This window comes from Rattus norvegicus, chromosome 2 (genome assembly GCF_036323735.1).
Source record: "Rattus norvegicus strain BN/NHsdMcwi chromosome 2, GRCr8, whole genome shotgun sequence".
Taxonomy (NCBI): Eukaryota; Metazoa; Chordata; class Mammalia; order Rodentia; family Muridae; genus Rattus; species Rattus norvegicus.
The window spans coordinates 117,541,049-117,567,546 of NC_086020.1; the positions used below are offsets into that span (position 1 = coordinate 117,541,049).

The window sequence follows — 26,498 nt, forward strand, 5'->3', positions numbered from 1 at the left end:
GAGACCCTCTCTCAAAATACAAGATAAGGACTCCTGAGGAATGATACCTAGATTTGACCTTTGGCCACACACACACACACACACACACACACACACACACACACACACACACACACACGTTTTCTTTGATCTGGTGAGATTATGGTCCTAAGCCCATAGCGAAAACATCTGTTCCTTTAAAACGTATGAATTCAGTTTGCAGCAGGTATGTCCACCCTGTGAAAGTTCATGATGTGACCCAGTCATTTATTAACAAATATGCACCGCTCAGTAAAGATGTCAGGGTCTGCTTCTCCTGGGTGGGGCAGGAGGATGGCCAATCCTGTCAGGGTTGGATCCCGTCCATGACGTTTAAACTCTGTGGATTCCCTGTGAGGACTGCTTTGGCACGGGCCACCTTTTCCTTACTTCTTTTCTTTGTTTTTATTCTCTCCTCAGATCTAGATATGGATGACGATTTAAATAGTGACGATTACGAATATGAAGACGAAGCCAAACTTGTTATATTCCCAGACCACTATGAAATAGCCCTTCCTAACATTGAGGAGTTACCAGCCCTGGTCAGTGAGTGTGCATGTGGCTGCATGCCGTGTGTGTGTGTGTGTGTGTGTGTGTGTGTGTGTGTGTGTGTGTGCACGTGACGGTGGGAAGGCCGGTCCAGAGGAAAAAGATACAATGGAACAAAAAGCTGGGCGTGGTGGTGGCACACACTTGTGATCTCAACACTAAGGGTGCTCAGTCAGGAGGATTATGAGATTGAGGCTAGCCTGGGCTAAATAGTGAGTTCAGGCCACCCAAGGCCCCTTAGAGAGACCTGTCTTAAAAGTCAAACCAAACCAAAATAATAAAATAAATAAATAGAAACAAAGTGTGAACAGGAATATCTGTCTCCTCTGAGATCTCTGAGAGTAGCCTTTCCTGATTGCTGTCCACTCCCTCTCTGCCACCCCTCTTTAGATTTCATTGCCCATGAGTCCGTGCTGCCCTGGCTGGGCAAGCTCCTATGACTTGGCTGATCTGTTGCTGGGATTGACAAAGCCTGCACCTCACAGATGCTGGACAGCTGGAGAGGAATGTGTTTTGGTTGGAGGAATGACCATGTGTTTGTCAGATTTTCATGCTGTCCTCCCATGTAAGATTCTGTCTGAGAAGCCGGAAGACTTTGCCTGCTGGGGTGGCAGTGGTGCAGTTGTAAAAAGGACCAGCTACATTTAAAAAAAAAAAAAAGGACCAGTTGTTTGCACCTCACCTTGGCTTTGTGAGAACCAAAATGGCTTTCTTATATTTTTGTTAGTGAGCTCCCCCGCCCCTACTCCCTTCCTCTGTGTACTTCTCAGTGTCAGTTTCAAGGATGGGTCTTGCTTTTCCTGTAGGAACTGGTACCACATTGGTAGCAGACAGGAATCTGCAAGTTGTGTTTGATTCTGGGTCGTCTGAGAGGTCACAGGGTTCCTGCTTCTCCCTGATTCCTGTAGCCTCCAATACTCTATCCCCCTTCCTTCCATAGTGTGCATGGATAACTCTGTTTCCTATACCTGCTCCCAGAAGGCAGTGGGGTCAAAGTGGGTTGAGTTTGGACATGCCAGCTTATTCCCCTTTGAACTCCACTAGGATCAAAGCCAGGCCTGTGGGTCCCAGAATCTTCTAACAGACCCTGACCAGTGAGACCCTGACCAGTGAGACCCTGACCAGTGAGACCCTGACTAGTGAGAAGCATCTTCTCAGTTGCTTCTGCCCAAAGTGGATGGGTGTCTGTGCTTAGAATTTCCCTGTTCGGAGGGACTGGGTTTCTAACGTACCCTATGTCCTTGTGATTTATCATAAAGCTAAATTTATGACCATGGAAGTAAAAGCGTGTGTGTCTGTGCACTACAGCCCTTCGCCTTACTAAAAGTGAGGCATCCTTTCCCAGATGAGGTGCCCAGTGAGGCTTGCGGAAATGAATTGCTGTTGCTTTTCTCAGATTTCCTGGGTTGACTCATGTGGCTGTTACCGGGAATAAAATGCATTAGTGGGTAAAATGGTCTTATGCCAGCCAGCCCTTAGCCTCAAGTGTACTAATGCTTCCCTCTCCGATGCTGAGAGTTCTTTTAATTCATGTGCATTGGTGTCTTACCCACATGCATGTGTGAGGGCATCTACAGCCCCTGAAACTGGAGTTACAGATGGTTGCGGGCTGCCATTTGGGTGCTGGGAAACATCCTTTGGAAGAGCATCTAGTGCTCTTAACCGCTGCGCCATCTCTCCAGCCCCAGTGCTGAGAATCCTTATCACTCCAGTTCAACATAATTCTGGTTTTGGGAAAGGAAATGATGAAGCACACTGTGAATAAATGTCATGAGAATTTTTTATTCATTCACTTTTTTTATGTGAAGATTTTTATGTGAGTATAGTAAATATTAAGAAAAGACATCCAACTAGGCACAGTGAGTCATGCTTTTAATCTAGCACTGGGAGGCTGAGGCAGGAGGATTGCTAGGAATTCACTGCTACATAGAGCCTGCCTCAAACAAAAACCAAAACAAACACCAAACCAAAACAAACTACACCAAAGCTCAAAGAACAAAGAGCCACCCACATACACTACTGTAAAAACATCCCTTGATTCAGAGTATAAAAGACGAAGTGCCCTGGGAATCCAAAGCTAATAAGAGACATCATAATTTTTAATAATAGAATTGGAGAATACTTTAAAGTGAAAACTTGAATAAAATTTCTTTTAAAGAAATGATTTAAAAAGTAGAAAACAAATGAACTCTTAAGGTGGGTCGAGCAGGTTGAGAGGAAGCCTGACTTTGTGTCTCTGATGCTCGCTCCAGGTCTTTGCTATACAAAGGACTCCAGTTAGCGCACCAGAGTCAAACGTGCATCTGCTCCGTTTTCAGTGTTTGAGGGTTCTCTTCTGAACTTTTAAATAAAAAGAAAATGCTTGGTTTAAACAAAATACTGGACAGATGATTCTTTCTTTCACATCTTTGGGTGTGGCAGCACAGAACATTTTCGTTTGCTTTGTGAGTCCTACCAGAGAGGCAGACCACCTTTGCGTGGAAGGGCTCACGGCTCACGGCGGGCTCCCGAGCCTGGGCCTTCTACCAGAGGAGCTGCAGCGGCCATGCGCTTGTACGTGCCTAACAGCTCCGAGCGGAGCAAGCTGCTCCGTGCTTGCTGGTTGCCACTGGAGACCCCGAGCATGCCCCACTGCAGCCAACATTGAGGCATCTCTGGCTGTTGGGAAGAAACACTACTGTTAGGAATTTGCAACATTCAGCTAACACAGACGTCAAAACATCAGGAGCACAGAGGCGACTGCAAGTTACAGTAAAGCAGGGAGGAAGGCACAGGGTTTGACTCTGTGGCCTTCTTAAGGATAATTAAGGTTAAATGATTTAATTTTAATACTGATTGCATTTGGCAGGTCTCTAGAAAATTTCTTAATATTTCCTTTCTTTTTTAATTTATTTGAAATATAAAAACATGGACTCAGGGCTGGGGGTGTAGTTCAGTGGCGTGGTGATTATGTTGTGAAATGGCCTTTCGTTTTGCTTTGCTCTGACACAGGTTGCTGCTGTACTAAGCCTAGGTCGCCCTCCATCTCACAACCCCCTCCTGTCTCCTGAGTTGTGTGCTGGAATTTGTGCCTGTCTTTTCAAACATTTAGCATCTTTATGGTGAAAGCAGTCAGAATCCTTTGTTATGTATGAAAACTGTACTGTGTGTAAGTACCCAGTATTGTGTGTAAGTACCCAGGACTCCCTTACATAACCAATACCCAAGACCTTGTACTCTCTAATCAGTCTTCATCACTTGGGCTTGCTTCTCTTCGTTCAAGGTGATTACTTGACAAAGTTTGTGCTGAACTTCCTGGGACTAACTTTGTGATGTCGCACATGTGAATGAGAGCATGTGGTACTCATTTTTTTCTGTACCTGACTGATGTCACGGACGTAATAATCTTCAGTTGTATCCCTGCTGTGGAAAATGGCTGGATTTCGTTACTTTTCATGGATACCCAGCATCCCGTTGTTCACAAGCATCATATTTTCTTTCTCTGGTTGTCAGTAGATAGACGCTTGCCTTTTTGTTTGTTTGTTTGCTTGCTTTTCTCTCCTGTTGTGAATAGTGCTGGGATGATCACAGAGATGCCGAATTTCTTAAAATTTAACAATCAACTCTCAGGGGCCAGTTTGAACCAGTTCCAGGGCAGCACGGGATTTGAGGCCAGTGAGTGTTTAGGTAGAGTCCAGCTCAAGGGGAAGAAGCAGCAGAGCATCAGCAGCAGCCTCACCGCAGCTCTGAACCTGAAAGGGTATTGCATTGTTTTATGGTGGCCTAGAGGCCTGACGAAATTTTGTTGGCTATCTCCAGAAGAGACACTAAGAGAAAGAAGATTGTAAGTCAGAGCCCCTGAGGGTGCTGTGTGTGGTGTGTGGACAAAGTGCAGAGGTCTGAGCAGATGCAGGCAGTTGGTGGAAGGCCGGGCTGAGGACACTGGCTGCTGGGGTGAAATGCTGAGGCTGTGAGGTCCAGGCACGGAACCAGCTAGATGGTGGGAGATGCATTGTGAGGGTTGGCAGGACAGTTCACTGTAGGTTATATACAGGGCAGGATGAACAAGGGCGGCCATTTTGAAAGGTCTAATATCCACACTTGCCTGTGCTGATAGGACTAAGCTTTCTGAGGCCTGAAAGATATGTGACTGGCTTTTTTCACCTATACATTTTCCAGATTTATCCATATCTCGTCATATATTGGAATCCTGTCTCTTTTTATTGCCAAATAAAATTCCATTGTACAAACATACTACATTTGGGTTTTTATTCTATTTATCATCAATAGGCATTTGCTCTGCTTTTGTTCTGTAGCTAAATTGCTATTACAAAGATCTCTTAATTCATCCTCCTGCCGTCGAATGTTTTCATGTCTCTTGGATGTATTCCTAGTGTAGATCTGCTGGGTCCTGTGGCACCTGTTTAAGCATTTGAAGAACTATTGGACCATTTTCAAAGTGAATGCACTGTTACTTTCAGGCAGACTTTGAGTTTTATGGGCAGCTAAAAAAACAGCTCTGGGCATGGGTGATGAGAGGAAGCAGGGCATCTGTCTTCCTGTTCTGCTGAGCCGAGGACAAGCAGGACACTGAACATCTGCTTTTGAGACCCATTAGCACAGGGACACTTGGACATGTCCTCTGCCAGCATCATAGCTACATTAGACTCAGAAGTAGAGCTGTGCTGTGTGCAGTCCACTCACGTGCCCTTGGCCTTGTGCCGTGTAAGCTGAGGATGTTGGATATCTTGGTTCATCAGGAGGACCCTTTTTCCCCCACTTGCTGAGTGGTAGGGATTATTTGTGTGAGCTCTAGGCTTGAGACAATGACTGAATGTGCTCCCTTGTTCTCCCGTTATCATCAGTATCCCAAGGCCTGGGGGTCAAATCTAGCCAGATTCAGGAGAACAGACCTCACTGAGGGGTAGTTGAGATCCGCGTCGAGGCAGTGTTTATTGAAATAGCTTCTGCGTTCATTTCTAGACACGGAGTTCTCCTTGTTGGTTCTGTCACACAGGTAACAATTGCTTGCGATGCAGTGCTCAGCTCAAAGTCCCCGTATAGGAAGCAGGATCCAGACACGTGGGAAAACGAACTGCCAGTATCGAAGTACGCCAACAACCTCGTGCAACTGGACAACGGGGTCAGGATTCCTCCGAGGTGAGAGTCTGCTAGAACAATGGAAGTTTAGACCCCAGACTGGTCCAAGCAACATCTGATTTTCTACCTTCTCTCTGAACTAGCAGTTTTATATTTTCTTAACTGATGCTTTTTATTGCAAATTCACTAAGAACTGGAAGTTTGTTTTTATTAGAAATAATTCAGATTCTGAAAGACAAAGCCCATCATGTTTCCTCTCATTTGTGGACTTAGAGTTAAATTTATGTGTGTGCACACAAACACATGCACATGTCTATTTGTGTATGTATAGGGCATGATGCTTGAAAGGCGATTGTGACTGCAGGGAGAGATCTGTAGTGACAGTGAAACAGAGGCGATGGAGCACACATGATATGAAAACAGAAGGAAAGGAAGGGGCATGAGGAAGGGCTGTGGGGGGAGACTTTCTAGAACAAACTGAGCTAATTCATGTGTGTGGAATGTCACAATGAGACCCACTATCTTATATGCTAACTTTAAGAATTATTTTACAAAAGAAAGAAAGTGAAGAAACAAATAAAAGTCAGAGATGAAACCTTCTCTCTGAACATTTCTGGCCTTTGCAGCAGGTGCTGAGTGCTCTCAGTCCTCAGCCTAAGCCCAGGTGCTGTCCTGCAGCAAACCAGGTGTTTGCACACAGGTGCAGCTCAGGGACGTTCTACCTGTAACACCTGCTGGGCAGTGCAGGGGATGGGCAGACATGGCAGCTGAAGCCATTGTCCTTCTGGAACCTCACACGGGCAGCAGAGCCAGTGCATCAAACCCTTGGGGGACACTTCTCCCCTGGAGTTCCTCATCAGGCCTGAGTGCCAGGTGTCCATGGTGGTTGCTTGTTGACATATCCTATGCTGGCTTTTCCATTTCTTATTTGTCTTTCCCATTCTGCTGGGCTCAACTCCCACACATCTAGGTCTGACTTCAGTCTAGGGGGTCAGACTTGACACAATGTTGGGCAGTCTCCAAGGGACCAGAATGCTCTCGGGGACTCAGAAGCTAGGTCTCAGAGGAAGAGCAAGGGGCGCTTAGAGATATGTCCAGTTTCGTTGACGTGGGCCCACTCTACTTTCTGTCCTAAGACAGTAGCTTGGGGTAAGCAGACCACTGCTGGCCTCATTTTCTACCTCCACAGAAGAAGGATGTTTACACTGACACTGAGCAGAATTTGCTAGAATCACACGATGGGGCTTTCCGATAGTCATTTGACACATAACTGGCATTTAGTGTGCAGTTTGGTCCACTTATTTTCTGAATTTAGAACTGTAGTGTGGTAGGGTATGTCAGTCATTTTATAACAAACCCCTGAGATGGGTCAAAATCATAAACGGGAGTTAGCCTTGGCTCATGGTTTTAGAGGCACCAGTCCCGGTTAGTTGGCCCCGTTGTTTTTAGGTGGTGGTGATACAGCATATCAGGCGGGAGACCTACAGTGCTACAGGCTGTTTAGCTCATGGTGGGTGGAAAGAGAGACAAGGCCGGTCCTGAGTTCTAATGTTCCCTTTTAAAATATTTCCCAGTGGGGGCTGCAAGGGTGGCTCAGTGGGTAAGAGCACTTGCTGCTCTTGCAGAGAACCTGGGTTTGGTTCCCAGCATCCACATGGCAGCTTAAAATTGCCTCTCACTCCAGTTCTGGGCAGGGGGTCTCCCAATGGCACCAGATACACACATAGTGCACTTTCATACATGCAGGCAAAACAGTGTACACATAAAAGTAAATAAATCTTAAAAATAAAAAGTACACTCAGTGAACATAATAATAGGTCTCATGTTTGATTGTTGTATTACTTAGTTTCTATTTCTGTGATAAGGAACCATGACCAAAGGCGACTTACGGAGGAAAGGGGTTATTTCATCTTATATTTCCAGGTAACCAATCTATCCCTCAGGGAAATCAGTGTAGGAATTCAAGCAGGGCAGAGACCTGGCGGCAGGAAGTGAAGCAGAGACCGTGGAGGAATGCTGCTCACTGGCTCGCTCCTCATGTCTTGCTCAGCCTGGTTTCTTATACACCCAGGACTACTTGCCACAAGGGTTGAACCATCCACAGTGAGTTAGGCCCTCCCACATCAACTGTCAATCAAGAAAACTGATTGCCCACAGGCCAATCTTATGGAGGCATTTTCTCAATTGTAGTTCCCTCTTCTAGAACAACACTTACTTGTGTCAGTTGACATAAGAAGTAGCCAGCACCATTATAATGTTTTCATACATGTATGTAATCGTTTGCTCACGTTCACTCCTGTTACCCCCTCGCATCCCCTGTCACTCTTGCAGATCACCTTCCTCTTTCAAACCAGTCCCTTCTACATTAATGCTTTTCTTTTTGGGGATTCCATGAGTTGAGTTAGGGCTGCTTAGAGGAGCACAGGTTATTTATAGGAGCAATGGCATCTTACCAATGACTATGCCATTGAAGAAGGTGTTTCCCTCCCCAAGCTTATTAATTGCCTATAAGTTTTCAGGGAGGGGCAGGCCTCATGAGTGCCTCTCTACTCCATGATAGAATGGGCCCAATCCTGTAGTCACAGGCACCGTGAATTCAGGAGTGCAGCAGTGGCTGTGACACACCCAGAAGACAGTTTTCCACAACACTCCACATCTCATGTTCTTCTTGCAGTCTCATGAGCCTTAGAGGAGTCTTGTAGAAGCGCAGGGATAGCTGAGCGTTCTACGGTCTCTTGTTCTCAGTGTGATGTTGACCAGATGTTCTCCGTGGTCCCTGCCGCTCACTGCAGAGACAAACATCATTGGCCAAAGCTGATTGTACCAATAATCTACAACCCCAAACACAAATATCTAGACAACTGTTGAACAGGCGCGTTGTGTCCATGTAAGAGCTTTCCAGACATGCTGGGTTCACAATGCCATGCAGAAGACCATGGCGTTAACATGCAGTTCTTCCTGGGATGTGCCCAAGTTGGACTATAGCATAGTTGTTATCTCCATCAGTTTTATCGTGTATGTGTGATGTTTTGGAATGTCTTCCACATAGGATCCTCCATTTTTGTACCTTATTCAGGAACCACTGTCCTGCAAGCGGGAGTTTGGAGGACACGGCCTCTTTCTCGCGCTTCATGTCATACATCAATTTTCATTTTAAAAGAGCCACACTGGAGATCTATGGCTCAGTCTCGGAAGCAGGAAGGGTACCGGGTGGTCCTGGGCTCTGGACGGGAACAGTAATATCCCTGGGTAAGAACACTGGGGAAGTGCAGCAGTAGGATACACTGTTCAGTTTTCACATATCAATGTTTCCCTTTGTACTGGCTGTCCTGATTGTTCTCTGGTGACTTTCTAGTGGCTGGAAGTGTGCCCGATGTGACCTGCGGGAGAACCTCTGGTTGAATCTGACTGACGGCTCTGTTCTGTGTGGGAAGTGGTTTTTTGACAGCTCGGGGGGCAATGGCCATGCGCTGGAGCATTACAGAGACATGGGCTATCCTCTGGCCGTGAAGCTGGGCACCATCACGCCTGATGGAGCAGGTGAGTGTACCATTGCATGACTGGCATCTCACAGCTGTCTCAGCTCAGATCTGAGAAATGGGCTTTGCTTCTTCTTATTTGTAGTGTGAGTACTCGAGATTCCTTGTCTTGGGGACATTGATGGTGCTACTCTTGTGGTTATTCATGGGTCTAAAGCATTTAGCCCGGTGGCTTTCAGTAAAGCGTGAGTAAAATAACTGTTCTCCTATATCTCATGGCTAGGGGGATCTAAGCAGGAAACAGGATCAGGGAAGTGATGTGTATGTTGAATCTTCCATTAAGATAGTAGGAGGTAATCCTAGAATTGATTGTGAATATTATTAGTACCACTTAGGGATGAATGTATTATAAGAAATCAGTGGGGCTGGAGAGATATCTGGCTTAGTGAAAAAATGCCACTTGATTATTATCAAGAACTTGATTATTGAACAGTTGGATTCCCAGGACCCACATGGTGGGAAGGAGAGACAACTCATGCAAGTTGTTCTCTTGTCTCTATAGCTGTGCTGTGGCCTGCAGGAGTGTCTCCTGCAAATGTGTGTGTGTGTGTGTGTGTGTGTGTGTGTGTGTGTTAAATAAATATATGGATATGTAGATAGGCAAAAATATGAAAAGGAGAAAACCAAAACCTTGCCTGTGGTATGAGCCCAGTGATGATGATTCTCATGTCTCTAGAAGGTCAGACTCCTTCCCAGACTGCCAGCTTTTCTGCCTTTCTCCTCTCCCAACCCATCTTCTCTAAATGGTTAGCTTTGGACCGCATCTGTACTCCTCATTCATTCCATTCCTCTCACCATTTTGTGATAGAAAAGGGAAATAATACCAAGTCACCATGCAAAACCTAAATCCTGAGCAGTGGCCACGATGACACGTCATCTTGTTACCATGGATTTTTAAACTCATATCTAGAGCAGCACCTAGCCACAGATCTCTGCTTTCTTTTGTGATTGTTTTTTCTCTGCTCTAAGCTGGGATGATGTTTGTAGAAGAATAAAGATATCTGTCTTCTTTCTTTCCTCTTTGTGATTATCTGTGATGGAGTTAGCCTGTCTCAGAATTCATTGACTTCCTATTCAAGCCTTCTTATTCAAGAGTTGGTCTTTAGGTCTGACCATTGCTTTCCTGTGAGCTGGCTGAATTTTCCTTTCATTTTATGGTTGAGGGCTAGTGGTCAATAAGGCATGTTAGAATTCTTTGGTTTCCCATTTGGAAAATATTCCTGCTTCCAAATTTCATGGAATTAGTATTGTTGTTGCTGTTATTATTGATTTTTTGAGGCAGTCTCACTGTATATCTGGATGGCTTTGAACTTACTATGTAGTTTAGGCTGGCCTCAAACTTGTCATTCTCCTTCTCTAACTTCTCATCAGCGAATTATTTAAACTCATTAAAGAAAAGTGGTTGCAAAGGCATGAGGTGCAAGTACAAAACATTTTCCATCCAAGTAAATGACTTTGTGTATAAACTGATTCTCATTCCGAGTGTTCTGGGATTTAAAGAGAAACTCAGCCTGTGCTTTGTGGGTCAGCACTGCAACTATGTTGACAGGTGATGGCCAACACTGTAACAATACTGACAAGAGATGGTCAACATTGTAACAATATTGACAGGTGATATCAACATTGCAACAATACTGACAGACAGGTAATGGTCAACACTGTAACAGTACTGACAGATTATGGTCAACATTAATACTAACAGACAGATGATGGCCAGTACTATAACAACACTGAATGACTGGAGACAAATACTTAATAATGGGGGTCACAGAAAGCTTTCTCTATGCCCCTTATGGGGTTACAGAAAGATTTACAGTGCAGGAATGTGTGGTGATTTGAATGAGAAATGTGAATACTTGGTCTCCCATTGCTGGCACTGTTTGGAAGGTTATGGAACTTTTAGAACATGAAGCCTTGCTGGAGGATGTATGTCACTGGGGGGGGGGTGTATTGTGGTAAAATGAACCTCTGATCCAACTGATAAGATATAATTGCCCACCTAGATAAGATATAATTTGTTCATCTAGACATACAAAGTCCTGTACACATCCATCCAACCTGTGCAGAGAGACATCTTAACATCTGCCTCCATGTTCCCTCGGCTGCTCCCACCTCTCTTGCTCCAGTCTCCTTTTCTCTAAAACTTTTCTCCTTCCCATCCTTCCTTCTCGTCCAGTGACAGACCTCATTCTATCTTGTACCTGCCTTCACCTGCATAATGACATCAACCTACAGGGGTGAGCTTTGAAAGTCTATATAGTCTTGCTTTACTTTCCATTCACTCTTTTGGCTTCTTCTCTGAGGTGGAGATGCAATCTCAGTTTCCTGCTCTGCACACCTGTTGCCATGCCAGCAAACCTTTATAGATTAACCCTCGGGAACCATAAATCCAAATAAGTCTCCCTTCTATAAGTTGCCTTGGTCATTATATTTTATTATTACAAAAAAGCAATTAATACAAGAAGAAAAAAATTACAGTTCAGACTTTTCTATGTTCTGTGGCATCATGGGAAGTGTTTCTAGAACTATGTCTTAGGGCGATTATTGCTGTGATGAAACAACATGGCCAAAAATCAAGTTGGGGAGGAGAGGGTTTATTTGGTTTGCACTTCCAAATCATTGTTCCTTCATCACTGAAGGGAAGCAGGCAGGAACTCAGGCAGGGCAGGAAACTGGAGGCTGAAGCTGATGCAGGAACCATGGAGGGATGCTGCTTACTGGCTTGCTTCACATGGCTTGTTCAGCCTGCTTTCTTATAAAAGCCACAAGCCTTGGGATGGCCCCAACCACAATGGCTTGGCCATCCACATCAATCACTAATTAGGAAAATGTCCTACCTACTTGCCTATAGCCCTGTTTTATGGGGCATTTTCTCAATTGAGGCTCCCTTCCGTTTGATGATTCTAACTTATGACTAGTTTACATAAAACTTAGTCAGTGCAGACCAATATATAAGAAACCCAGTTCTCATAACAATCTGACTGCAATGGCTTCTCTTGTCAACTTGACAGGACCTAGAATCACCTATGATACGTTTGTTTGAGAGGGGTTTCTAGGTTGGGTTCATTGAATTGGGAAGACTGACCCTGAATGGGATCACCCATAGGTCTAAACCACATCAAAAGGAGAAAGTGAACAGAGCACCAGGTTCATTTCTCTCTGCTTCCTGTCTGGCTGTCATGTGACCAGCTGCTTCACACCCCTACCCCCACGATTCCCTCACCCTAAGGGAACCGTACCCTTGAATTGTGAGTTAAAACAAACCTCCTTTTCCTTTAAGTCAAATTCATCAGGCATTTTGTCACAGTATTGAATGAAGTGATTAATTCAGCACCAACACCTTACCCATCTGTAATGTGGGTTATTTATGATTCTAATGGTGAAGTCAGGGCAGTGCCTTACTCCTTTTTGGATTCTATACAAAATCTTGGGCATATTAGGCACAAATAGTTTTGTTAATCAACTGACAACTGAGTATTTAAGTAATTATCTTCTACTTAAGTGGGATAACACAGGTTAATTATGTTTTTATGTATCTTTTAAATTAAATTTATTTAGTGTGTGTGTTCATGTGTGGAGGTGCAGTGTGTGTGTGTGTGTGTGTGTGTGTGTGTGTGTGTGTGCACATTTTGAGAACTCTAGGGTATGGTTCTTTAGGAGCCATCTATGTTTTATTGAGTCATGGTCTCTCCTTGGGCTGGAGTTTGCTTATTGATCCAGGCTACTGGCAAGTGAATTCTAGTAAGCTGCTTATTTCTGCTTCTCCACTGCTGGGGTTACAACTCCATGTCACCACGCTTGGCTTTTTAAAGCACATTTGAAGCTCAAGCTCAGCTGCTGTGTGGAAAGCACTCTACTGACAGCAGCTTCCCCAACTTTCTCTTTTAAAGTTGTCATTGTTTCAGTTACACTAGACTTGTAAGCAGAATCACATCATTTGTCCTACAGTAGAGGTGTTTGAAAGCACCCTTCCAACACATCCTGGGTGACACTGGCTATTATGCTTACCTGCCATCTTACTTGAATTTGCTTTTCTATTGAGGTCAAAGAAATTTCATTACATTCTTTATTTTAGTTTTTGCTCTGTGGAGGGTGTGTGTGTGTGGGGGGGTTCTCTTGTAACCCTGGCTAACCTTGAAGTCCTGACCACCCTGCCTCCACGTTTGCATGCTGGGATTGCAGGCATGTACTACACATCTAACTTTTCATTATATTCTTGGCTATTTGTAGTTTTATTTTTTCTTGAACATTTTAGACAATCTTTCTCCCCCTTTCTTTCTTTCTCTCTCCCTTTCTTTCTCTCTCCCTTTCTCTCTCTCTCTCTCTCTCTCTCTCTCTCTCTTTCTCTCTCTCTTTCTTTCTTTCTTTCTTTCTTTCTTTCTTTCTTTCTTTCTTTCTTTCTTTCTTTCTTTCTTTCTTTCTTTCTTTCTTTCTTGGTGTTATTTAGCCCAGGTTGACCATGACCTCACTCTGTAGTCCAGGAAGTCCTCAAACTTGAAATTCTCCTGCCTCTGCAATTACAGGTATAGACTAACACACCTAGCATCTAAGGCTTTTTCTTGTCAGCATATATATAGATATTTTTGTTAAGTTTTATGAACTCTTTCTAATATCAACTGTCATAGCTGTTGTTAAGGTGGAGAACTATTGTCTTTTCCTCTAGGAGGGAGAACTTTAATAACAGTTGATTATTTATTATAGCCATGATCATTTGAATACATGCTCTTAATTCTTTTAAAGTCCAAAACCTCGGGTAGTATAGCCAGGTACTTGTGTGCTCCATATTTTGATTTCTTGTGTTTGCTGTATGATGTTGGTTTTCCTAAAGTCTTCCTTTGGTCTCTTACTTCCTTTTAGTTCATGACTGCAGGAATTGTTCCCCTCCATCTTTTTAATAGATATTTCTGCCTTATATCTTTCTAAATTGGTGGTTAGCTGCAACTTTCTACTTGCTGGCAAGCCAAATAAATTCTCAACATCATACATTTCTTTAAAGGTTCAGTGATGAGCCTTCAGGATGTGACAATGTGGGGTATGGAGTACTCTCTGGGGCGGGGAATTCTGTGGAAGGTTGGAGTGTCTGGAGAGTGATTTTTCCATACTCAATAGGTCTTTCAGACTAACTTGTGAAAAAGTTTCAAAGTCAGGGCATTTGTTTTTTTAGGTCATAATGAGAACCACTATTGCCAGTCTGTGCGCTGTTTATGTCAACTTAACCAGTACATTCTTTCCCTGTGGGAGCTGAATTATATTTAGAAGATTGCTTGGTAGACATGAAATCTAAGGTTGTGCATTCAAATATCCAGTGGTGTCTTGATCTACACCTCCCATCCCCCACCGGTTCCTTTCCCAAAGAGTTGTACCTGCTCAGTGAGACCCTCTTCATTCTTAAAGCCTCTACTTATGGTTTTGCTTTCCCAAGAAGTCCTAACCCACCAGGCTAGGCCAAAATGATGGCACACATCATAAAAATGGACCCTGTATCCAGTTCCACCCTGGGTCCCCATGGGTACAGACAGTACAAACAAAACAAGAACCAGATTACCACACAAACCAGCCAAGCTCTCCAGTGTGGGAGGAGGTTCTTGTCAGAGTAAGATGAGCTGGAGGTGGGAGAGGGTTGTAGTAGTTCCATCACGGAGACGGTTGTTTACATGGGAAGGTTCTTCTGTGCCAGGTTGACAGCACACTGATGGTCCAGGTGCACAGGGCAGCCGTGAGCTGTTCGTTTGACTGGATGTGCTCCCTGCATGACTTCTCACCTAGGCCTTCGTCCTTTTGATTGTTTTCATCCCTGACCTGAGCACAAGGACCCTTCTGTTTCTCAAAGCCTACTGTGTTGGGGTCAATGCCTTGATTACTTCCTATTAGCTTTAACCTTTTATCCCCTGCTGGTGTGTGGTAGCACCTTGTGCTGTTGCCCAGTGGAGCTTTTAAAAGATCCTGTGTCAGTTAGGTTAGTGAGGGTAGCCAGGGACCATCTTTGTTGTCCTCTAGCTCTGCCATTTTATATACCTCCCTGGGCATATTGGTGGCTCAGCAAGGATTTGTGCAGTGAACAAGTAGAGGAAAGGTGCTCCTTGTTTGTATTGATATTTGACATCAGTGTAGGTTTCCCCTGCCTAGGGATGGTCCTGTGCCATAAGCATGTGCATTTTGTGTTTGTTTTGCTAGTGCGAGCATCTTCTCATTTCAGCTCTGTTCTCTGTGGGTGGTAGATGGCTTGTGGGACACAGGTAGCTCTTGGTGACCAGGTGCTATGGATCGGTCTGCATTTTCTCAGCCTTTTGCTGTTCTTCTTGGTGTGTGACTGTGTCTCTGGTTTCCTCTGTCCTAAGCAGTGGAACCACCTGGCAGTTCCTTTTTGAGTGTGAGGACTTCTTTGTGGTTAAGAACTTGTGTTACACAAATGAACCTCAGCTAAGATGGTGTCTGTTGTGGTCTATTGAAGTCTAGCATTACTTCCAAGACTGTTTGAGATACTAGGCTTTAAAGTCACAAGAGGAGGGACCCTGCTTATCTTGCATAACGTTGCACCTTCATATCTCTGTGTATTTTGTGTTCACTTGTGTTTTTTAACTATAATCAATGAGCGAGTTAATCAATGTGGCCGAACAAGTTTGATTAGTCGTCTGTGGATCCTAGAACATACTCTTTAATTAAATTGTAGGAATTATAAACTTAGAATCAAAACAAAAGCAGAGTCTCAAGTAGCCCAGTCTGGCCTCAAACCCTATGTAGCTAAGGTCAACCTTGAACTCGTGAGATTTCTACCTCTACCTCCCAAATGCTGTGATTATGGGTGTGTTGTCACTGTGCTGGGTTAACACAGTGCTGGGAATCAAACCAAAAGGCTTTGTGCATGCTAGGCAAGCATTTTACCAACTGAGAGACACCCTCAGTCCATGTGTGTATTTTCAGTTAAAATATTACAATCAATATGGGAGAGTAGAAAAAAGCAGAAAAAGGAATCTGGGTATTCAACCATTGTTTTGCAGTTATTTCTTACAGATCCCTTTCTTGCTTCAACCCTCAGTTCCCATGTCCATTTCTGCTTATAACCTGCTCGTCTATCTTTTTTTAGAGATCACAGCCTCTGGCCCTTTGGCTTAGCTTTTCACTGAACCGGAACCCAGAGTCACTGGTCAGCTAATACCTACTGAGCACTATCTGTGCTAGCCCAGGAGCCTCTCCCTGGGCACCATCACTGTGGTTTCTGGCTTAGGCTTTAGGCCACAGCAGGGGGTGTGGAAGCACTCTGCCCAGCAGTGCTTACAGGATGAATAGCTCTCCAGCTAAGACAGGTTTGCTAAGCTGAATTTGGAGATAATGTGAATTTCCCAATAAAGACACAGAAGGCAGTGCCTTTACCCCCAAGTCCACTCACATCTGAACATGTGTGTCTCCCTTGTACAGTTCTTTGTTATTGCCATAGGACGATTGAGTTCATTTTCAGTTTCTTGTATGGCACTTCTTAAATTGTTTTTGTTATTGGGATAAGACATGATTATCATATTTGACCAAATCATGTGACATCTTTGGACATTTAAGCACCTGAGATAGGTGCTTATTTATTTATTTATTTATTTATTTATTTATTTATTTATTTATTTATTTAGTGTATACAGTGTTCTGCCTGCATGTATGCCTGCAGGTCAGAAAGGGCACTAGGTCTCATTAAAGATGTTTAGGAGCCACCATGTGATTGCTGGGAGTTTAACTCAGAACCTCTGAGAGAACAGATAGAATGGTGTCTTCTTAATGTGAGAAAACTTAGTAAGGGTAAGAAACATTGGAGGCAGCATGGTTTTTATTTATTTAGGGATCCCAGGGAATTTTCACTGGGGGTGACGCTAGGAGTTTTATTATTTTCTAACAGAGCCATGACAATTAAGTTTTCAAAAATGTCTGACCACTTGAAGAGAGTAGAGTAGCCTTAGGACTGCCATTTTCATGTTCTCTCAAGTATTTGCTATTTTTTCTATTTCTTCTCATTCCTTACTTAAAAAAATGTTAGTTCAGAAAATATTTTATTTATTTATTTTTATATATTTAACTTTCGGGAGACTTACTGTTGTTTCTACTCTTTTCCAGAATCTTTCCACTTCCTTTGTGGGTCTTTGAAACTCCTCCTCTACTGTCTTTGGGATAGTCTAGTTTTTTTTTTCTTTCTTTCGGAGCTGGGGATCGAACCCAGGACCTTGCGCTTTTTAGGCAAGCACTCTACCACTGAGCTAAATCCCAAACCCTAGTCTAGTTTTTTCTTATTGTGAATCTTTTACCTTTCATACAGAGATGGTCTCAATGTGCCATCTCACTCAGCCCTCTGGGAACTCTCTTGATGGAGTTGGGGGATTTCAGCTTTTGGTTTTGACTTTGAGAGAGCTTGCATTACAGTAAAGAAGGTGTTGGTGAAGACTACTGCTCACATTGTAAAGAGTAGGCGAGACATCTCTACACCAGCCACTCTGTTTTTAACAGGAAGACCACCTTCCTTTGGGGTCAGCGAGTCTCCACATACCTTGGTATGGGTCAGAGGATCACTCTAGCTTCATAGCGTCTTCATGCCCGCCATCTGTCGGTCCTTCACAGTGTCCCAAGGAGCACTATACTCTCTTAGACAGTGCAGGAGAGACTGTCATGAAGAATGACATCTTTGTAGCTATTTTTCTTAGAATATTTTATTTTCCGAAGTTTAGAAGGAAAGAGACTGTGGTTTGGGGCCTCTGTTCCTAGACTGTGCCTAGATGGCACTTCACCAGTCATATCCTGAGATACCTTGAACTTGCTGAGATAGAAGGAAGGAGATGGACAGGAGTGAGACACTGGGGTTCTGGGCCACATGTGAAATGTGAGGAAAAGCCACTTAGCCTTTATGAGGCTCTCCAGGGACACAGGACATGTGGACTCCTGTCCCTCCTTTCATTGCTGCCTCAGGACAGATAGGGCTCTACAGTGTGTCTGAAACTGTCTCTGGGCTCTTGTTGGCAACACAGAGTTTGATTTGATAAGGCCGGGGCTCAGAGTCTGCATTTCCAAGTAGCCTCAGATACCTGGTGCAGGGTCTGTGCATTTGATGGGGCTCCTCTAAAACATTATGCTATCCTGTGGAATATTAATTTCCTCAGGGTAGATGCTGCCCCCCAGCATCAAGGTATCACAGGGGACTAGCATTTGAGGCCTCCCCAGTTGTTTGCCTCCTCAGTACCGGTGTGGAGTCTTGGGGTAAGTTGTGTCCATTGCCACAGGTTTGGTGTGGGCTTCAGAGTGAGCATATCTCTTCAGTCCTGGAGCAAAGGCCATGAGTGGTCACAGCCTGCCTTTATAGTAGTGTCCTGGGTGATGGATTCATCATGTTGCCCACCTTAGTTCTGGTGCGAGCAGGGTGAGCATGCTTGCCTCTTCAGTTCTTGTGCGCTGCTGTGCGAGCACATCTTGGGAAGCTGCACAGGTCTGCATTCTGGCTCCCATCTCTCCCTAGTTCTGTGAATTATAGACACTGAAGGCAGAGAGATGGGCAAAGGGGAAGGAGCAGCATAGGTCCCCAAAGCCTACATGACCACTTCTCACCATCCAGCTGCCCCTCAGGGCCTGTACCCTGTCTCCCCCGTGGTTCTTCCTGCCCTGGCAGAGAGCTGTCACCCTCTCCCCCCACCCACTTTTCTCTTTCCTTCCCGACTTTGGAATTATGCTGCCATGGGTTGTGGTTATAAAGCTGAAAGGTTAGGTATTCATACTGATCTCCTTTTAAGTTATCTTACATCCAGCTATCCATCCTCCGTCTGCTTTAGGGAACTCAATGTTTCTTAACTGTGTGAAGATTATTCATGTTTACAAAATGTGTGTCTATTGTTTGTGGCCTCCTGGTTGGGTGTTGTGAGTGTCTTCTCACTGGTGCCAACCCTCCTGCAGGCTCCATTGGCTAAGCCAGTGTTGCATGGAAGCCACATACAGACCTCAGTGCTGTTTTCTCTTCGTCTTCCAGATGTTTATTCTTTTCAAGAAGAGGGGCCTGTTTCGGATCCTCATTTGGCCAAACACTTAGCACATTTTGGGATTGACATGCTCCACACACAAGGGGTGAGAAAACCTTTTGTCTCTAATTCTACACTGGGTTAGTGACGGGTAGGGGCGGGAGTCTTTAATTTGTTTAATATGGACTTAGTAGATTTTGTTTTAATTGTTTCATTACTTTGTTGAATTTAATTGATTAGCATTTTGCATGGGTTGCCAGCCTAGAGTTTTGTTTAGTCGTGGTTTATTTGGGGGGAGAGTGGTTACTTGCAAATTTTTGTTTCCTTTAATGGGTAGTTGTATGAATCCCTGTCCTTTTCACTAAAGGGAGAAAGTACAAGATGATGACCTTTAAAATCACTATAAGGAACTTCCAGAAGGGAGTGAGGGCTGCTGGGTAGTGGGTGGAGTAAACTGCTGAGGCTCTGCTTCATTGCTTGTTTCAATGTGACGATGGAGGACGATGGAGTATTTTTGCCTGAGAGGCCTGTTTCAGTGCCGGGCTGTGTTCTCTGTCTCCCAGGTCAGCACTCTGTCTTTGTGCTCTCATGCTGTTTGGTTATTTCTCATTGGTACCCATCTTTTCACTTACCCGTCCCTTCCTTTCGTTCCTTTCCTAGGTGCGTCCACACTTCGGCAGTTCCGGTTCACCCTCCTCTCTCCCTGACTTGCCTTTTTCTTTACTGTAGGCCTTGCTTTGAATTTTTGTGAGAGCCTCAGGTAGCCTGGGCTGGCTCCACTATGTAGCCGAGAATGACCTTGAACTTCTGATCTTCCTGCCTCAGCTCCAGAGTTCTGGGGTTCCAAGTGTGAACTATGCCCAGGCTGTGCAGTGCTGAGGACAGAACCCAGGACTTTTTCATGTTCTGCACACACTTGGGCTTCATCCCTCATTAGTTGACTTCTGTCTCCTTCTTTCTTGTTCTTTCTCTTTCCTGAAAACAAAACCAAAATAAAAAAGAACGACAAAACACAAACACAAAACAAAACAGTAACAACAACAGCAACAACACCCAAAGAAAAACCAAAACCTTTTCATATTTTAAAAAACTGTGGTGAAGGGCTGGAGAGATGGCTCAGTGGTTAAGAGCGCTGACTGCTCTTCCAGAGGTCCTGAGTTCAATTCCCAGCAACCACACAGTGGCTCACAACCATCTGTGATGGGATCTGATGCCCTCTTCTGGTGTGTCTGAAGACAGTGACAGTATATATATATAATTAAATCTTTAAAACATTGTAGTAAAGTATTTATAAAATTGCTTTTTAGCTAATTTCAAGTATGCAGTTTTGTGACATTAAGTACATTTACATTCTTATGTAATACTTATTGTCTCTTAATGTCTTTAAATACGTTATTCATCTTTTTTTATGTCTTCGAGGAAAATGGCAGAACTACCCATTACATCAGGAAAAAGTTTTGATTGTGAGTCCTATTTAAAGCCCTTTTCTCTCTCTTTAATGATGTCCCAGACAGAGAATGGGTTCCGGGACAATGACATCAAGCTGAGAGTCAGCGAGTGGGAAGTGATCCAGGAGTCAGGAACTAAGCTGAAGCCAATGTATGGCCCAGGGTACACGGGCCTGAAGAACCTGGGCAACAGTTGCTACCTCAGTTCTGTCATGCAGGCCATCTTCAGCATCCCAGAGTTCCAGAGAGCGTAAGTGGGCGCCACTGCTGACGGCCTCTGTGCTGCCAGTCTCCCTGAGCTAGTCTGCTCTGTGTTAGGGGTATACCATTGCTACTGCATCATGGTGGGAGTGTGGCTTCTCACCCCGAGGCCCGGTGACTTTGCTCACCCTGCATTACAGGGTCAGGCTAGAGAGAGAGAGCTTGGAGACTGAGCAACTGTTGTGCATTTATTCCTATGGACGATTTTAGGTTACTATTTTTTGTTAATGATGTGTCTCTGAGGTGATGGCCTGGGCTGCTAGGTGTGGGTCTGCAGTGAGGAGTGGTGGAAATTGGAGTTGATCAAGCTCCTAGAGATTGGCATAGTGTTTGATATCACTGCTTCTTATATGTGGATGGTAGCTTTAAAATCATTCATCTTTAGGAGTTGGAAAAGTTGATTCTTCTCACAGACACTCTGGGTGTACTGATTTAGGGGGCTTCCTAGTTCTGCAGGTACACGGTTCTCCCCCCGCCCCCCACTAGTTGCTGTGTCTGTGGGCATTTTCTGCTTGGGCTTGTGGACAAGAAGTCTAACAGCAGAGGAGTTTACAGTCTGTAGGTTTCCACACCAGGTTAAATGTGGAATTTAGCCTGTTTAAATTTAAAATCTATTATACCCAGATAGACTGACCAACAGAAACAGAAAACAAGGTGGTATTTTACCCGAATGCAGCTGAGGTCTAGTAGTTACATAGTGTGTCATTAAATGTACATCAGGTCAGATAATCTCCTCCTTCCTCTCAGAACCATTTATTGATGTTTTCTGGCTTTGAAAATACATTGTCAATTTTCCACATGTACTCTTTAATATTCTAGGAAAGGGCCAGTTATGTTATGTTTAGCTGTGTGTGTGTGTGTGTGTGTGTGTGTGTGTGTGTGTGTGTGTTCAAGAGTAAACTCAAGTGTCTGGTATTTGACTTGAGGGAACACACAAAGTTAGACATTCTGTAGAAAGGTATAAGAACTTAGTTATCACTGTGGTTTACTCATGAAGGGGAAGCGAAGAAGGAGTCAGAGGGGACACACACCACTGACAGATTAGTGGGAAGGGTGGAAAAGAGGCACAGAAAGTGTGTAATTCCAGCTTGGGAAACTTTTTCAGAGGCATGTATCATGAATCATACTATTTTTATAAATTTTAACCTACGTTTCTTTTATCATCTCTTGAATATGGGCTAATGAAAGTTTATCTTACATGATAAATATACCGGTTTCTTTTTGACATACCTAGGAGATGCCATTTTGGAAGGTGACATATAACTATTATTTACTTTAAATTATAATGGAAGAAACTTGTGCTCTTTCAAATTTCAACATTTTTACTGCTTTGTTATCTAGGAAAAATTAACTCTACATTGTGAAGTGTGACAAATAATTAACTTTGTACATTTTTCTTTAATGAACATGTAACTTATGCCTATATTTTTGCATGTGAGATTTAGACCTCTCTCTATTCTTGATCAATTGACCCCGTTACTTTGGGACTTTGATGGGATAGTGTCCCATGACCAAAAAGCAAGTGGGGAGGAAAGGATTTATTTGGCTTATACTTCCAGAATATAGTCCATCGTTGGAGGAACTTGGGTCAGGAAGTAAAGCAGGGCTTGAACCTGGATGTAGGAACTGTTGCAGAGCCATGGAGGGGTGCTGCCTAATGGCTTGCTTCACATAACTTGTTCAGCCTGCTTTCTTATGGACCCCAGAGACCACCAGCTCTGGGATAGCACCACCCACAATAGGCTGGGCCAGTTTCCATGATCGCTAATTGAGAATATGTCCTACCGTGGATCTTATGGAGGCATTTCTTCAACTCAGGCTCCTTCCTCTTTGATGACTCTTGCTTGTGTCAAGTTGACACACAGAACCAGCGAGTACACATAGTGCATAGTGGCAATAATGTGTGACAGACCAGGTCATTCATGGTCTTTGTGTGGTGTGGAGAGCTCCCACTGACTCCTCTAGGCACTTCCACAGTGACTTTACATCTTCACACTACTCCACTTTCCAATAATGCCACTGACCCCAGGCTTTAACAACATGTGGCCTTTGGGGACAGGCACCCAAGTCTAGTAGTGCATTTCCTGTTTGGTTATTGGTAATTGTTTGATGAAATTGGTGATGTGACAATTCAGTGCATAAGCATAGCTCTCATCTCCAGAGGAATGCAGATTGTTTACTCTAGAATTAAATGTGTGATTATGTCCAAAGAACATGTATTCAGGTTCCGCCAAAAGACAAGCTCACTGTGCACTGGTCATGTGAGATTTTATTAGTTATAGAACAAGGCAAGTCAAATCCAGTATGTTATTAAGGACCACAGGTAGACAGGTCACAGCAAAGAGCGGACATCTCTTCTATAGGTATCAGATACTGTCTGATGACATTTTAGCTTTGGGATTTGTGGAAGCTAACAGTCTACGAAGAACACATTGTCAAGACCCTAATAGTTATAGGATGTTAGGTAAGATGTATGACATGAATGGGCAATGAATGGCTTTCAGAGGAACTGAAAATAGCCCAAGATGATTTAGCTTTGGTCTGTTACATTTTAAGTCTCCATAATCTTTTGAGTTCAGTCATTTGCTGGCAAAATCTGTAACTCAGGTATAGCTTTTCCTTTTTCCTGGGACCTTAAGTTCACAGATGATATGAGCCCGTTCATTTAGTAGATATACACCAAATATTTCCCATGTCAGACACTACTCTGTTACTGTAGATACTGTCTACATGGAGTCCCTGTCTTCACATAGAGTACATGTTAGTATGGACTCTTGAGTCACAGATAATCATGAAGAATATAAACAAACTGTATAATTCCAGCTAGCAATGGAAGTTAAGAAGTTGAGCCAACAGCAGGGAGCTGGGAGGGTGATGGTAAGTTGCCATTCTTCCTTTTGCCCAGTCTGGGGAGGAGGCTTCTGACAGACCCGAAGAAGAGTTACCAAGCATCTGGAAAGAGACAGCGATAGCCTGGTTTTGAAGCAGGGGTGAGGATGGTGAGTAGCTAGAGCTACTGGACAGAGGGAGAGAGCTTACAAATGACATCAGAGAAATGGGCAAGGGTCACGAGGTCAGAGGTCAGCATGGGCTAGAGAGTGACAGCATCCTGTCTCAAATAAACTACAACAAACAACAACAAAAAGCAGAGCAGGTGATGAGGCAATGAACTGTGGAAATGGAGGGGGTGACATGTTAATAGCAGATGTCAGAGTTAAGGCTAGCACTGCTTTGTTAGGATTGTGGCCTGCTGGGAGAAAGGGTAGCCAACCAGTGACATCCTGCAAAGTTTCAGAACTCAGTTTTGGAGCCAGGCTGGGTGTGTGTGCATGTGGGGCATCTTGGGCTCTATGGGTAGGTGACTCAGATGCTACCTAGGAAAGTGGCACCCCAAGTTGTTATTTCTCTCATGGGATAATGGCAATGTCAACCCCTTGGTTATAGGAATGTAATGAATAACTCCTCAGCCACACTGGAAACCTTTTCTCAAGAAAGCCTTACCTCAGGGAAAGTAGTTAGGGTAGGTGTCATTGCTGATACCTTCATTTTGAAATTATTGACAAGATTCCCAATAGTACAGGAAAACGTCACATAAATATTTGCTAAGATAATATAGCAGATATCTATTCAGGATGAAGGTGAAGGGCTTGGCCATGACTCCAACAAGGCCAAGCAGAGATTTCTAACAAAGAACATGGGCAGGCTTAGGGAAAGAGCATCATTGTGAGGGAACATAAGGGTACAGCTTTCTGGACAAATTCCACTCAGATTATTGTTGATGTTAGGCCATAATGGTCTGTAACTGAGGATGGGGACTTTCAATAAAGTGATGGAGCAGAATTCACAGGCAAGGAAAAGACTCTATAAAGATAGAGAAGGAAGACTGCAGCTGAGCTAGGCAGAGTTGAGGATATACTCATCACTTTGGGTGGAGAAGAAGGCTGTCAATAACCTTACCTATTTTGTGTGGGACAGGGTCTTATCCTGTTGCAGAAGAAGGCTGACCTTGAACTTGCAACCTCTTGCCTTAACCTCTCTATTTGCTGGGTGCTGTTTGTTTTTGAAGCAGTGATTGTGACCACATGGTTTCTGATACATCAGAATGATTGTGGGGGACTGTTGGCAGAACTCTAAATCTTATGCTTGTATCTCAGGTGAGGAGATTGGTACATCTGAAGGGTACTGCTCTAAGGAGGATGGAAGCTTCCAGATTTGGGGATGACTCATGAGTCTACTCTGAGGGAGAAACTCAGGAAAACCTTTCCTCAGTTGGGTGGCCATAGAATGACAGCTTGCTTCTGTTGTCCTATTATGTAGTGACTGTGCTGTTGTCTCCTAGGTATGTAGGAAACCTCCCAAGGATATTTGACTACTCACCATTAGATCCAACGCAGGACTTCAACACACAGATGTAAGTGCCCAGTGCTGTGTTTTAAGTTTCTGGTGGGGTGTTTGCATTGGTTACTGCTGAGTTGAAGGCAATTCTTTTTTCTTCTTTATTTTCTGTATTTTTAAGTGTTCTAGAATGGGTGTGTGTTACCTTTATAAGAAGAGATTAATAGGTCCCCTATTGAAGGAATCAGAGAAAGAACTGGAAGAGCTTGAAGGGGCTCGAGACCCCAAAAGTACAACAATGCCAAGCAACCAGAGCTTCCAGGGACTAAGCCACTACCTAAAGACTATACATGGACTGACCCTGGACTCTGACCCCATAGGTAGCAATGAATATCCTAGTAAGAGCACCAGTGGAAGGGGAAGCCCTGGGTCCTGCTAAGACTGAACCCCCAGTGAACTAGTCTATGGGGGGAGGGCGGCAATGGGGGGAGGGTTGGGAGGGGAACACTCATAAGGAAGGGGAGGGGGGAGGGGGATGTTTGCCCGGAAACCGGGAAAGGGAATAACACTCGAAATGTATATAAGAAATACTCAAGTTAATAAAAAAAAAGAAGAGATTAATAAAGTTATTAAATTCTGAGGAAACTTTGAAAGTGAAGTCAGAATACCAAGCCATTTGTGAGGAATCCGGATAGAGAGGAGCCCCGCTACAAGAACTCATGGGTCATCTTCACATCTCTGTGGGAAAGAGCGGTGGCCTCTTTATTGTCTGTCTCTCTCCTGCCTAGGACTAAGTTGGGACATGGCCTCCTCTCTGGCCAGTACTCGAAGCCTCCAGTGAAATCTGAGCTCATTGAACAGGTGATGAAGGAGGAGCACAAGGTACGTGTCCCCGAGTGCCAGGGTTGACATTGGTTAGTGGTGTGGGATTCCACGGGTTAGCAAAGGGCTATTGTAAATTCAGTGAGCTGTCAGGATACCCATAAGTGGGAGCCTTGTCCCTGTGTTCTTACAAACAATGGTAATAGAAAGGCAGCACCAGAGTTCCTACTGTCTTGGGTCATACAGAGGCCACATGTGTGCCCTCATTCATGATTTTCTCAAGGCAGAGCTGGGACTGGAAGCACGAATCTTAAAAACTATCCCCTCCCCCCATTTCCAGTCGGGGCCTGTTTTTGTTTGTTTGTTTTTTCTGAGACAGGGTTTCTCAGCCCTGGCTGTCCTGAAACTTAGTCTGTAGACCAGGCTGGCCTCAGACTCAAGTAAATTTGCTTGCCTCTGCCTCTCAAATGCTG

The 26,498-nt window shown here is 44.1% G+C and overlaps 1 protein-coding gene across 2 annotated transcripts in view; it reads left to right on the forward strand.

Moving 5' to 3' along the window:
• Usp13 (ubiquitin specific peptidase 13) overlaps positions 1-26,498 on the forward strand; it is a 114,239-nt gene that overhangs the window by 38,238 nt on the left and 49,503 nt on the right. For both annotated transcript variants that reach the window (XM_008760924.4, NM_001107665.2), the window contains exons 4-10: positions 439-560; positions 5,564-5,706; positions 9,002-9,186; positions 19,171-19,265; positions 20,670-20,857; positions 25,208-25,279; positions 25,992-26,085. In XM_008760924.4, coding sequence (XP_008759146.1) covers positions 439-560; positions 5,564-5,706; positions 9,002-9,186; positions 19,171-19,265; positions 20,670-20,857; positions 25,208-25,279; positions 25,992-26,085 — 899 coding nt within the window. The remainder of the gene's footprint in view (positions 1-438; positions 561-5,563; positions 5,707-9,001; positions 9,187-19,170; positions 19,266-20,669; positions 20,858-25,207; positions 25,280-25,991; positions 26,086-26,498) is intronic.